Genomic DNA, 13,992 nt, shown 5'->3' with positions numbered 1-13,992 from the left:
AATACGCAGTACAGTATTAGTGAGCTTCTTGTAAAGTTCAGAGAAGGGGAATGAATATTCTGCATCTGGCAGAGTGGCATGAATGTTATAGAAGGAGAAATGAAAATCTCAAGAACTGAAGTGAACGTTTTTAAGATGATGGGGAAAATTCAGTAGAATTTGAACTTGTAGGCTGTTTTCAGATGCCTAATGCTGTACTCTGGAGAAGTTAGATAACTACAAGCTCACCTCATTTTCATATGGAGAAAGTTAGAGTGTCCCAAGCCTCTCTCAACTGTGAAGCCTCTATTAGTTTGCAAAGGATGGCATGACGTGTCCATTAAGCCATCCATATTTATCACATGCTTCTACATTCCCAGCACTGTGCTTGGCTGGGTAGCACAGAGTTTGTAACTCTTAGCCCCTATCTTCAAGATGCTTATAATCTTGTTGGGTGGAAAGAAATAAGGAGGGCAGTACAGACTGGCCAAACATAAGTGAGACAGTTGGGGAGCTCAGAGAAGGCAAAAAGCAAGCACTATTAACAGGGATAACTAGGAGGCTTTCTGGAAGAGGCAGGACTCAGTCAGCCCTTGAACAGGGTAAGCCCAGCCAGGCCAAGGGCAGGAGGCAAAGTATTTTGTTGGAGTCCAGGGGTAGGTAGGGATGTTTGCTTCATATATGCAGAAAGATCAGATGAAGATTCACGTATTCATTTATTCATCATTCAAGCCTACATGGCAAGCTCTGTGCTAGGCTTGGGGACAGAGTGACAAACAAGCCAGATGTGGTCTGTTCACTTGGGGCAGGCTTTGGACTTCTGAGATCATCCTGCCTGAGGTTCGACCTCTGCCGCCCTGTTGCCTTGTATCTTGGGGCAGAGGTTTAGGCGATCACCTGACAGCCTTAAAAACACTACAGTAGTGAATGTGGTGTGTATGTGTGTCACATGGAGGGCATCAGCCTGCTCAGGCAGAGGGTCATGTCACAAAATGGCAGAAGGTACTGCTCTTTGCGAGAAGGAAAAAGGAAGCACCACCGATCATAGGTATTTCCCTGTGTGCCAGAGGCTCCATTTCATTTGATTCTCTCATGGACCTGAAGCAGGCATTATGTTACCCATATTGTGGGAAGTAGACTTTAGGCTCAGGGAGGGTAAGTCATTTGCCCCAGTATTGTGTAGCCAGTAAGCGGTGGAGCTGGACTCAGCCCTGCCTGATTCCAAGTCTCTGTTCTTTCCGCCGTACGGCTCTCCAAGAGCCCTGACATCTTGGCAGGGGAATTTGGAAACCATTGGGAGCCATCTTGGCTTCTATACTGATGAATAAAAGACTGAAGCCTGGGTTTGAGGGAGATTTCTTTTTGTCAGGATGTGGGTGGGAGAAATGCTACAGTGGTTGCAGGCAGGAGAATGCATCAGTAACCCAGGAGCCGCGTGATAACTAAATGAGAGTGACTGCAGACATTCTTTCAATTTTTTTCTAAAGTTACAAGTAGATAGCCATGCAATCTAAATCATCAATCTGTATGTGCAAAAAACTCAGAAGACTGTGCCCATGCACGCAGCATGTACTTTACTGCTCTAATTTAAACACCTACCATAGATGAGTGATATAGGAGTTTTTGTTGAAAGCAGTTCAACAAAGACTTATTGGACACCTACTGTGCGCTGGATCTGTAGTCGCTGGGAGTAAATCAGTACACAGGTCAGCTCTGCAGTGTTGCTGGGTGACTGCTCCAGGGGGCGCCATTCATATTGAAGTTTGTATGAATGGCGCCCCCTGGAGTTTCTTAGTGAAAAGCCTGAATGGCTGTGTGCAGTGGCCCTGTAGATGTGGTCCCTACCTTCATGGAGTTCATAGTCTAGTAGGGAAGACAAATATTAAACATTGAATTAAGTTCAAAATGACATTATTAGTAGCAGTATTATTGTTGTCTTTATTGGAAGAAGACAGAATGAGGGAGAAAGGGGATTGGACTCTCTTACGTATCCTCTATAGCTCTTTCCTATTTTAAATATTAGAAACAGTCTTTCTTAGTCAGCTTGGGCTGCGATAACAAAATAACCATAGACTTGCGTGGCTTAAACAACAGATGTTTATTTCTCACAATTCTGGGAGATCTCACATAAATGGGAGATAGCTTTCTGTGCCAGTTAAGAGTTACACATGTTTAAATACAAACCACGAGGAAGTTAGCATATCGGTATAAATGAATTTTAATGTATGTTTGTGGGCAGTTGTGGAAGTATGGGTAGCTGAGTGAGACAGCAGGAAACACAGGTACCCACAGAAAAAGAGAGGCTGCTGGGGGAAGGAGGAGCCAGAAATCCTGCTGCAGGCCAGGGCTTCTCTGTATCTCTGCTTATCTCTGTTTTTGTCCACAAATAGCAGTGATGGGCCAAGGTCCCATTTTTACAGCCAAAGGGGACTTGTGGCCACGCAGTGGGAATGGAGAGAAAGGGACAGCTCCCTGGGAAATGAATGAATTCAGTGCCAGATGGGATGAAGGACAGGGAAGAGCCAAGGACAACTTGCTAGGGAGATGGGATAGTAGTGTTCTCTCAGACCCGCCCCCCCAACCTAGAAGAATGGAGACTCTGGAGGAGGCAGCAGGCTCTGGCAGGAGATAAGCAATCTGCTTTTGGACAGGTGTTTGAGGTAAGGCAGGACACCTGCACTTAGGTCAGAACACAGGACCAGAGAGACAGTGAAGAGCGAGGGGCCCCAGGTGTCTGGGTTGGAGGGCTGGACCTGGGGTCACCCTGGAATGGAATCTAGGAGAATAACAGGCCAGGTCTCCAGAGAGAGGGAGGTGGAAGTGAGAAGAAGAAGAGGAGCAGAAGTCTTGAGGCTGGTGTTACAGGCTCTGAAAATCACATTTAAAGCCTAGCTGGCAGTCATTTTGGAGAAGTCTCTTTTTTTTCCACTCTGAATCCTCTTTGGCCCCTGGAATCCATTTCTCCACAGATATGCTCCAGGAGGGTCACTGGAGCACTCTCAGAGCTAGGATTGAAATCTCACTCCAGATGGGATCCCTAAGGGATTTCACCCCTCACAAATCCCAGAACTGGGCAGCTAGCAGTGCTCCAAGCAGCGGGCCCTGGGAGAGGGTGGTGGTGGTTCCTTCTCTGTCAGAGAGTCTAGCCGTTTGTTCCCTTTGCTGCTTCTGATTGCAGCCTTGAGTAGCCTGAAGTCAGTTGCTGATGAGAACATCATTCTACTCTGCCTTGTGCCAACCAAGACACCTATCATCCTGTGGAAAAGCCAGCCCTCTTGGTTTGGTGCAGACAGGTGATGGCTGAGGCTGGGCTGTGCCTGACCTACCCTGGGGCATACTGGTCGCCACTTCACAAAATGAGTCCTTTGCTGCCTTTCCTTGCTCCTTCTGCCCCTTGCCACTTGAACGCAAATGTTACCCCTGGGATCCTATCATTGTGTTTTTTTAAAAATTTTTTAAAAAGAAATACCATATTTACCGGGTTTCCCCGAAAATAAGACCTAGCCAGGTAATCAGCTCTAATGCGTCTTTTGGAGCAAAAATTAATATAAGATCCAGTATTATATTATACCTGGTTTACATTACATTACATTACATTACATTACATTACATTACATTATATTATGTTATATAAGACCCGGTCTTATAGTAAAATAAGACCGGGTCTTATATTAATTTTTGCTCCAATAGACGCATTAGAGCTGAGTGTCCGGCTAGGTCTTATTTTCAGGGAAACACAGTAAAAGGACATTGTCCTTCTGTTTGAATTGCTTTCCACAGGTAAGGGAGACCTGGCCATTGTTTTCTTCTAGAGAGCAAAGCAAGAAGCCCTGTGAAGATTTTGGCTAATTAACTTTTGGAGAAGAGCTTCTTGAATTTATCAAGGAGGTTCAAATCTCTTTTCTCCTCCCATATCTTTAAAAAGCCTTTAAATTTTGTTTCCAAATCTCTGCCAACGCCTGGTCTGTTTAAAAGTGACTTCTCTGGAGACTATGGCAGAGAGGGTGTTGGATGTCACATTTTTTTGCAGCTTCAATCTTTAATACAGTTGTTCCAGGTCCCAGAAAGTATTTTCTGTTTACATAAGGGAGGTATTATTCACAAAAGTTACATTTAAAAATGCACCCCTCTAACATGCCTAGTACTAATAACATTGCATGTTAGGAAAGTGGAAAGTATTTAAGATGAAATTAATTTTCACCCATCGCACCACTTTGTTTGACTTTCTTGTTCCATTCCGTGTGGGGCATGGACTTGGCCAACCTCACTTTTCATTTTCAGCAAGTTCATTTTCTTGTTCCTCTCCTTTGGATCAAAACTGTTGGATATGAGTTACGAGCATATTAGGAAAAGTCTAATTTGAGATCCTCATGTAGATTTCTTTTGTACTGGCTTCCAGAAGTTTGTTTTGAAAATGGAAACCCTGTTCTCTCCAGTCGATGAATTTTAGTGTACCATTTTCTTTTCTTTTTTTTTAATGGGTTGTCTTTCAGCAAAATTTCTGGGGTTGGAAAAGTTAATCTTTTTTGGCAGTTTGTCAAAAGATCGTGGGAAAACAGATAACTGTTTCTCACACCGGACACCTCTCTGTCATGTGTTCTTGTCAGTTCTCATCAGTGTGGCGTGGCTGGTCGCTGTTCTGTGGAGGGGAGGTGGAGACTCCAGGACACTCTGGGCGGGCTGTGTCATCTAGCTTGGGCTGAGCTGCCTGTGAAAGTTCTGTTACACTGAGCTCCATTGCTTTAGCAGAAGGAGACATTTAAGCTGGTGGGACACAGATGCAAACACTTTGTTGGAAATGGTTCTTTAGTTTTGATCAATCTCATGATCCTTGTTACCAACTTTGATTACATCAGTGTATGCGCTGTTCTGTTTTATAGCATTTTAATGGGTTTCATCCCCCCTCCCCAATTCAGTTCCAGCTGTGTGACTATTATAATTTGATTACAGTTTGGTTTTCGACTGTTAGGACACTTTCTGAACAAATTATGCCTTCCTTGTGAGAGTGAAGTTGTTTAAGAGTGAAAAGGGAGCAAAAGGCTTTTTTTTTTTTTTAAAGGGGGCATGTCAATAAGTAATTTCTAAAAGATGCCTCAGAAGCTTCAATGATCATATCCTCCCAGAATAAGAAATTTGCTTTAAACTCTTTGGTAGATGCTGACTCCATACTTTTTTAAAAAAAGTATAGAAAGATCCATTTCAATTTTTGATTTTTTTAAATTCTAAATTCAAAATATTTATTCTAAATATTTGGTTAAGAAATGTATTATTTTTAACTTAGTGACTTTCTTTTCCCGATTTTGGCTTTTCAAATCTACATGGAACCAAGACAAAGGGACATTCATAATGTCACTTCAAAATGAGCTACTTGATTCTCTTTGGCCCTGTAATCCCCTGGCTCTTCCCTTCCTAATTTTCCCTTCTCTTTCCACTAAGAAACTCAAGTTTACCTGGCAGAGGTCATGTTATTACATTTGTATTAACATGAGCCATTTATTAACTTCTAACGTGTGCCTATCTTTCATTTGTTAGGTATTTGATCCCATTGATTACTTTTGTGCTTTACATTTGATCAGTTTTATCAGTGTTATGTTTTTGGTGTTTGAAAAGGATATTATCTGAAAATTAGCATCACCACATGTCCAAGGATACCAAAGATTCAGGAACATAAAACTTACTGTGCTGAATTAGATCATCACTTCAGCAAACCACAATGGTCTTTATATTTGTGTTTTAAACCCTAGGGATTGAATTATTTTGCGTTCAAGATTCAACTATTAGTATTTAAAATTTTTCTTTTGTTTTCCATCATAAAGTTATTTTTTTTCTAAGTGTGCGGCTTGATAAAAGTGAACTGGCATCTTCAGATGATTAACCATAGAGCTGGGAGAACTATGGGTAGGGCTGGCCCCTTGTTAACTCTCTAGTCCTGACTTCGTATTAAACTGTTGTATTAAACTTCCCTGGGAGGGATGCTAATAAATAGAGAAGCCATCTTGGAATCCGGGCTTTTTTCATGTGGGCAGCCGATTGGAACACTGGCTGGCAAGTGCACGTTCACACACTCCTAGGGTGACCTCTTTTTTTCTTTTCCTTTTCCTGAATAAACCGTTCTTTTGGTGGATTTTCTGGAGAGTTATTTTTGGCCAGTGGACAGTCTCTAACAAATTAATGCATGTCTCTCTGTGCATCTATGCTGGTGATTTGGGTACATTCTAGAGTACCTTTGATGGCAATTACTGAGAACAAAGTGTGGATAACGGGGGACAATAATGAGGGGGCTCTGGGAGCCTGATATCCTAGTAGATACCATGAAGGTTGTTTCAGAGCTACCTCTGTTCTGGAGTGGGACCTCTGGCTTCCTAGAACGAGGACTTGGCACTTTTACTGGTGGTTTTGTTGACTTTAGACGGGCAGGTATTTCTCCAGCAAAGTCGATTTATTCGGGAACAAAATAACTGCAATTCAGAATATATAGTCCAATAGTGAACAGAAACAGCAGAGAAACTTTTTTTACGGACTTGGCCAGGGCTGTTGTAAATGAAGAGTCCATTGGTAGAAACTGAGAGTTCGAAGTAGAGTGACTTTTCATTGGCTGAGTTATGACAGCCTCCCATTGGATGAGCTGTTACTGGGCGAGGAGGTATCATCTTCCTCCTGCTGAGGTGTAGCACCAGGTGTAACACTTCCTATCAGAGATGCAAGGTACCACTCTTCCGGTTGGGATCAGTAATGTGCACTGAGCTCTCTCTGCTAGCCTCCTGACTCCATTTTAAATGAGGTTTCTGTTTATTAATTTTCAGTTTATTCTAGGGGCCTTTGGCTCTTTGTTAAAGAGGTTTCTAAGTTGCCTGGTAGATTTGGCATAGGAAATAGAACCTGGTTGAGACCTGACACCCAGCTGAGTTTTGCGCCTTGGCTCCAGGCCCCTGGTATTCGTTGCCCTAGTCTTCATAACTGTAGAATCTTCCCAGAGAGGACGATGGGTGGCATCAGTTTTCCTCTGGGTGTATTTTGGTTTTCCCCAGCCTCATTCCTCCTCTCTGTCTCCCCGCAGGCTTGGGGACCAGTTCTACAAGGAAGCCATTGAGCACTGCCGCAGTTATAACTCGCGGCTGTGTGCAGAGCGCAGCGTGCGGCTCCCCTTCCTGGACTCGCAGACTGGGGTGGCCCAGAACAACTGCTACATCTGGATGGAGAAGAGGCACCGAGGCCCAGGTGAGCCATGATACCCCTGGATGTGCGCATGCTTGGGCTCCCGGTATGGATGGATGGGGACCAGAGCTTGTCTGGGAGTCCCTGCAGTGCAAGTGCGGTGGGGCAAGCTGTACAGCAGGCTGTGATTCCTTCAAGCAACTCAACTACTTTTACAGTTCTTGGCAGGTGTTCCAAGGATGGTGTGGGTTATTGAAGCTTCATTGGTAGGAGAGAAGCAGGGTGTTTAGCCCAGAAAAGGGAAGACTGAGGGCAGGTGTCTTCATCTTTTACGCCCTTGTGTGTTAGTGTGGGAATCTGCAGTCGGCTCTGGGTTTGAGGCTTAGCTTTGTCATCAGCCCTCCCTCCCTAAGGTTCCTCATCTGTAAAATGGGGTTAATGATAGTACTTACCTAAGGATTTTGTCAGTATTAAATGCATATATTCATTTAAAAAAAAGCTCATAATATGAGTTCAGCATATAGTGTGTGTTCTAAAAATGCTGGCTACTTTTGTTGATCTTACTATTATTATGACACTAGTCTTCTGAGCTCCAGAGAACAGAAGAATAAAGACAAGTTGGTGGGGATTAGGGAGGCAACTATAGGAATGCACTTTTTTGGTGCTATATGGGTATATTTAAAAAATTTTTTATTATGAGAAATTTCAAACCCACTCAAAAGTGGAGACAATGGTAAAATGAATCTCCATGTCTTTGTCACCTAGCCTCAACAATGATCAACGCAGTGGCCGATCTGGTTTCATTACACTCACCTCCCACTTTCTTTCTCGACCCCAGTTATTTTGAAACAAATCCAAGATGCATATTATTTTATCTGTAAATATTTCAGCATGTATTTCTAAATGGTAAGGACTTAAAAAAAGAAACCAACAAACCAACAATAGCTATCAAAGCTCAAAGTTAACAGTGAGACTTTAATATCATCAAATATTTGGTCAACATTTCTTTCCCCCTGTAGTTTATGTCAGGATCCAAATAGGATCTCATTAAAATTTTGGTTATTGTGAAGTACAGTTCACATGTGAAAGGCAGGATAAATAATTTCCCCCCTTTATTTACCTGTTTTCAAAATAATGTGTTTGGTTCCCTGGTATTCTCCAGAGGTGATCAATAAAGTTTATTTATTTATTTGAGTACCATTGTGTATTCACAGATTTAAACATATTGGATGTATTTTAATCTGTTGCTGCTATTATTCTCCAGTAATTTTTGATAGCTTTCTTGGTATCCTAATATTAGGACAAATTTCAGGCTCATGTTAGGCACTTAACTGCCTCCGACCTGCAATCAACTATTTCTCTAAGAAACCCTGTTTCCTTTTTGTAGGAAATATTACTCAGAGATGACATGCTAGTGGTGCCCTTTGATCCTGGGTTGGTCATTGCTTCTAGGAATTTTTAGTGAGCAGAACTAAGAAATATAATTTGTTTTTTAAAGATTTTATTGGGGAAGGGGAACAGGACTTTATTGGGGAACAGTGTGTACTTTCAGGACTTTTTTCCAAGTCAAGTTGTTGTCCTTTCAGTCTTAGTTGTGGAGGGTGCCGTTCAGCTTCAAGTTGTTCTTTCAGTCTTAGTTGTGGAGGGCGCAGCTCAGCTCCAGGTCCAGTTGCTGTTGCTAGTTGCAGCGGGCGCAGCCCATCATCCCTTGTGGGAGTCGAACCGGCAACCTTGTGGTTGAGAGCCCTCGCTCCAACCAACTGAGCCATCCGTGAGCTCAGCGGCAGCTCAGCTCAAGGTACCGTGTTCAACCTTAGTTGCAGGGGGAAGGGCCCACTATCCCTTGCGGGAGTCAAGGAATCGAACTGGCAACCTTGTGGTTGAGAGCCCACGGCCCATGTGGGAATTGAACTGGCAGCCTTCGGAGTTAGGAGCACGGAGCTCCAACCGCCTGAGCTACCGGGCCAGCCCTATAATTTCTTTTTTTAAAAGAGAAACTACGTATGAAATTATACTGATATTCCTCATTCAATTCAGTTTTACACAGTTTTTACTTAACTATCTTAATTCTGTATCTCCTTTCTCTTACACTAAAAAAATCCTGGCTCTTAATGATGCCAACATAATTACTTGCCTTTTCCCCACAATATACACACCTACAACAGTATCAGGATAACATGAGACTACCAACAATAAGATTACTGAAAATGGTTTAAGGTTTATTTTTTCATTTTGTTCTTAGGGTAGTTCCTGTTAAGAATGCAGAGTCAAATTACTATGTTCTAAGGTCACTTGAAATAGTTTCTCTGTGTGGTTGTGCTACTATTAATAACTCAGTTAACACACTTGGGTTTGTTTCATTTTGCTTTCACTTATTAGGTATTGCTTTATTTGGGATTTTATATAATATCTTTGTATTTTTAATTAACTTTTTATTTTGAAATAATTATAGATTCACAGGAAGTTGCAAACATAGTACAGAGATCCCCTATGTCATTCATCCAATTTCTCCCAATGGATACGCCTTACGTAACTATAGTACAATATCGAAACCAGAAAATTGGCGTTGGTAAAATGTGTATGCATACTTCTGTGCTGCTGTGTTTCCCCGAAAATAAGACCTAGATGGATAATCAGCTCTAGTTCATCTTTTGGAGCAAAAATTAATATAAGACCCGGTCTTATTTTCTGTAATATAAGATCGGATCTTTAATATAATATAATATAATATGATATAATATGATACAATATGATATAATATGATATAATATGATATAATATGATATAATAATATCATACTGGATCTTATATTAATTTTTGCTCCAAAAGACTCATTAGAGTTGATTGCCCGACTACGTCTTATTTTCGGGGAAACATGGTACTTTATCACATGTATAGATTTATGGAACCATCACCATAATCAGATACAAAACTATTCCCTCACCAAAAAGACCTCCCTCATCCTAACTCTTTGTAATCACACCTATGGCTCCCTCTCATCATTTAAATCTCTTCACCCTCTCACATTTATAATATAGTGTCTTAAACATTTCCTCTACATACATTGAAAACCACATCAGACAGTGTTATAATTTTTGCTTCAACCATCAAACATAATTTTAAAAATTTGAGAAGTGCCTCTTGTATTTACTCATATTTTTACTCTTGTTCTTTCTTTATTCCTGATGTTCCAGGTTTCCTTTTTTAAAAAATAATTCCTTCTGAGTGTGTACTTTATTTAAAATGCCATTCTTTTAAAGTAAGTCTGCTAGTACCAACTTCTCTTAGTTTTCCTTCATCTGTGAATGCTTGTTTTCTTTATTCCCGAAGGATATTTTTACTGGATTCAAAATTCTGGGTTTACAGTCCTTTTATTTTAGCACTTGAAAAATGTTTTGGCCCTTCCTTTAGGTCTCTGTGGTTTGTAATGAGAAATACGCTTTCATTCAAATTGTTTCCACTTATAAGTGAGGTGTCATTGCTCTCTCATTGCTTTCAAGAGTTTTTCTTTGTCTTTAAAATTTGATTTTGATGTGCCTTGGTGTGGATGTCTTTAGGTTTATCCTTTTTAGAATTCATTAAGCTTCTTGAAATCTGTAGATTTGTGTCTTTTGCCAAATGTGGGAAAATTGCAGCTGTTATTCTTAGAGTATAGTTTCAGTCCCACTCCCTTCTGGGACTCCACTGACACAAATGTTAGATCTCTTGGTACAGTCCCATGAGTTTCCCAGGCTCTTCTCCCCTCCTCCCCAAGACTATTTTCTCTCTGTTGCTCAGGTTGGGTGATTTCTATTGTTCTCTCTTCTAGTTCACTACGTCTTTCTTTTATCCTCTGCATTCTGCTGTGGAGCCCATTCATTGAGATTTTTTTTTTAATTGTGTGCTTCAGTTCTAAAATTTCCATTTGGTTCTTCTTTATATCTTCTATTTCTTTGCTGCGACTTTATAGTTTTTTATTTGTTTCAAGTGTTTATAATTGTTGAAACATTTTTGTGATCACAGCTTTAAAATCCTTGTCAGATAATTCTAACATTTGTGTTATTTCAGAGTTAATATCTATTATCTTTTCTCTTTCAAGTTGAGATTTTCCTGGTTCTTTGTATGAATGATTTTTATTGATTCCTATACATTTTGGCCATAATATTATGATACTTCAGATTTTATTTAAATCTTATGACATTGTGCTAGTAGTGATGGGGGGGTTTGCTCCTCATTACTGTCAGATGGGTGTGGAAGTCCAGGTTGTCCACTCACCCTGCCAGGGGAAGAACACCTCATTATTTCTAGGGGGGGATGGGAGGTCAGGCTCCCCACTAGGCCTCCACTGATAACTACCTGAGCTGGGAGGAGGAAGGGTGCTTTATGACTATTCTCCATGTGGCCTCCTCTAACACCATGGGGTATCAGCTCCTCACTCGCTCCTTTTCTGACACCAATCCAGCAAGGATATTAGGATGCCCTGCTAGGCTGTCCCTTTCTTGGCCCTTTGGCTAAAGAGAGCAGGATTTTTCTGGGTCTTTTTAAAGTCTACAGTTGTTGGTGTTTTGTGGTTATCAACTTTTCCAGAACCTAGTCTGAAATATATAAAGGAAAAAGAATATCCAGGGAACTCACCACCATGTTGTTCCTTGGGTCCAAAAGTCCCTAGTTGGTATGCCTTGTTTTCTTTACCTTCCAATAACTTATTTTTATTGTATAAACAATGTCCAGGAGTTTTAGTTGTACTTTGTGGGAGGAATATGGAAGAGTATATCTACTCCTTCTTTCCAGAAGCAGAAGTCCCTGGGTTGCTTTTTCATTAAAAACAAAACAAAACAAAACCAGCTTTACTGAAATATAATTGACATACAATAAACACTAATTTAACATGTACAATTTGATAAGTTTTGACATGTATATATCTGTGAAACCATTACCACAATCAAAATAATATATCCATGGTGCTCAAGTGTCCTTGTAGCCCTTGTAATCCCTCCCTCCTGGCCTTTCCCCTGCCTCTACCTTTCATTACTCCGTCCCCCAAGGCAACCACTGATTTTCTTTCTATACTGGAATCGTACAATATGTACTTCATTTTTTTGGTGGAGTGGGGGTCTGACTTCTTTCACTTAGCATAATTATTTTGAGATGACCCATGTGCTAACATGTATCAATAATTCATTCCTTTTTATGCTGAGCAATATTCGATTGTATAGCTATAAAACACTTTGTTTATCCATTCACCTGTTGATGGACATTTGGATTTGTTTTCAGTTTTTGGCTATTGTAAATAAAGCTGCTATGAACATTTGTATACAAGTCTTTGTATGGACATATACTTTCATTTCTCCAGGGTAAAGTACCTGGGAGTGTAATGGCTAGATCATAAAGAAGGTGTATGTTTAACATTTTAAGATACTGCCAAGCTGTTTTACAAAGTGCTTGTACTATGTACATTCACTCCAACAATGTACTTGAGTTCCAGTTGCTCCATATTCTCATCAACACTTGGTATGTTCAGCTTTTTAAAGTTTTAGCCATTCTAACCGTTATATAGTGGTCTCTCATCGTGGTTACTTTGCATTTTGAGCATCTTTACATGTGCTTATTTGCCATCCATATATGGTCTTTGGTAAAGTGTTAAAATCCCCTGTTCATTTTAAAATTAAGTTTCTTGTTTCGTTATTATTAAAGTTTTATATATATTTATATTATATATATATTTTTATTATATATATTAAAAATATATATTTATATATTCTAGATACAAAACCTTTATCTGATACATGCTTTGCAAATATTTTCTCTCAGTTTGTGGCTTGTATTTTCATTGTCTTAATAGTATCTTCAAAGAACAGATATTTAAAATTTTAATTGTAGTTTCTCAATTTTATATTTTATGAATTGTGATTTAGTTGTACCTAAGAAATTATTCCCTAACCCAGATCAAGTTTTTTTCCTTCTAGAAGTTTTATAATTGAGGTCTATGTTCCATTCTGAATTAATTTCTTAACATGGTGCAAGGTATGGATTATAATTTATTTTTTTGCAGATAAGATATCTAATTGTTCCAGAATACTTTGTTGAAAAGACAAGGCTTTCGTCACTGAATCGCTGTTTTGCCTTTGTCAAAAATTAGATGTCCACATTTATATGGGTCTGTTTCTGAACTCTCAATTCTGTTTCAATGATTTGTCTATATTAATATCTCATTGTGTTGATTATTGTAGTTTTATAATACATCTTGAAATCAGGTAGTGTTAACCCTCCAATTTTTTTTTTCTTTTTCCAAGATATTTTGGCTATTTTAGGTCCTTTGTAGTTCCACGTGAATTTAACATTCAGCCTGTCAATTTCTACAAAAAATCTGCTGGGATTTTGATTGGGATTGTGTGGAATCTATAGATCAATTTGGGGAAAATTGACAGTTCTTATTATTGAGTCTTCCAACTGACAAATGTAATGCATTTCCCCATTTATTAATGTCTTCTTTAATTTTTCCCATCAATACTTTTTATTTTTCAGTGTACAAGTCTTTCACATTTTTGTCAGATTTATCTCTAAGTCCTAAAGTTTTTGATACTATTATATATGGATTTTTAAAATTTTAATTTCTGATTTTTCTTGGCTAGTATACAGAAATACAATTAATTTTGTATATTTATCATGTGTCCTGCAACCTTGTTATACCCATTTGTCAGTTCTAGTAGCTTTCTGTAGGTTCTACAAGATTTTCTACATAGTTGATTGATTATGTTGTTAGTGAATTAAGAAAACTTTTCAATATAGAAGAGTTTTATTTTACTTGTCTATCGCACTGGTTAGAATGTCCAGTACAGTATTAAGTAAAAGTTGTGACAGTGAATATCCTTATGTTGT

The 13,992-nt window shown here is 39.6% G+C and overlaps 1 protein-coding gene across 2 annotated transcripts in view; it reads left to right on the top strand.

Annotated features, from left to right (window-relative positions):
- DPF3 (double PHD fingers 3) overlaps positions 1-13,992 on the top strand; it is a 255,312-nt gene that overhangs the window by 102,222 nt on the left and 139,098 nt on the right. For both annotated transcript variants that reach the window (XR_012494614.2, XM_019733356.3), the window contains exon 2: positions 7,037-7,197. Coding sequence is in view for 1 of the 2 variants with exons in the window: in XM_019733356.3 (XP_019588915.1) it covers positions 7,037-7,197 (161 nt within the window). In the remaining variant the exon portion in view is untranslated. The remainder of the gene's footprint in view (positions 1-7,036; positions 7,198-13,992) is intronic.

This window comes from Rhinolophus sinicus, chromosome 3 (assembly GCF_057876585.1).
Source record: "Rhinolophus sinicus isolate RSI-liver-muscle chromosome 3, RSI-T2T, whole genome shotgun sequence".
Lineage (NCBI taxonomy): Eukaryota > Metazoa > Chordata > Mammalia > Chiroptera > Rhinolophidae > Rhinolophus > Rhinolophus sinicus.
The sequence above is the reverse complement of the archived record's forward strand: the minus strand, read 5'-3'. Positions and strand labels throughout refer to the sequence as shown.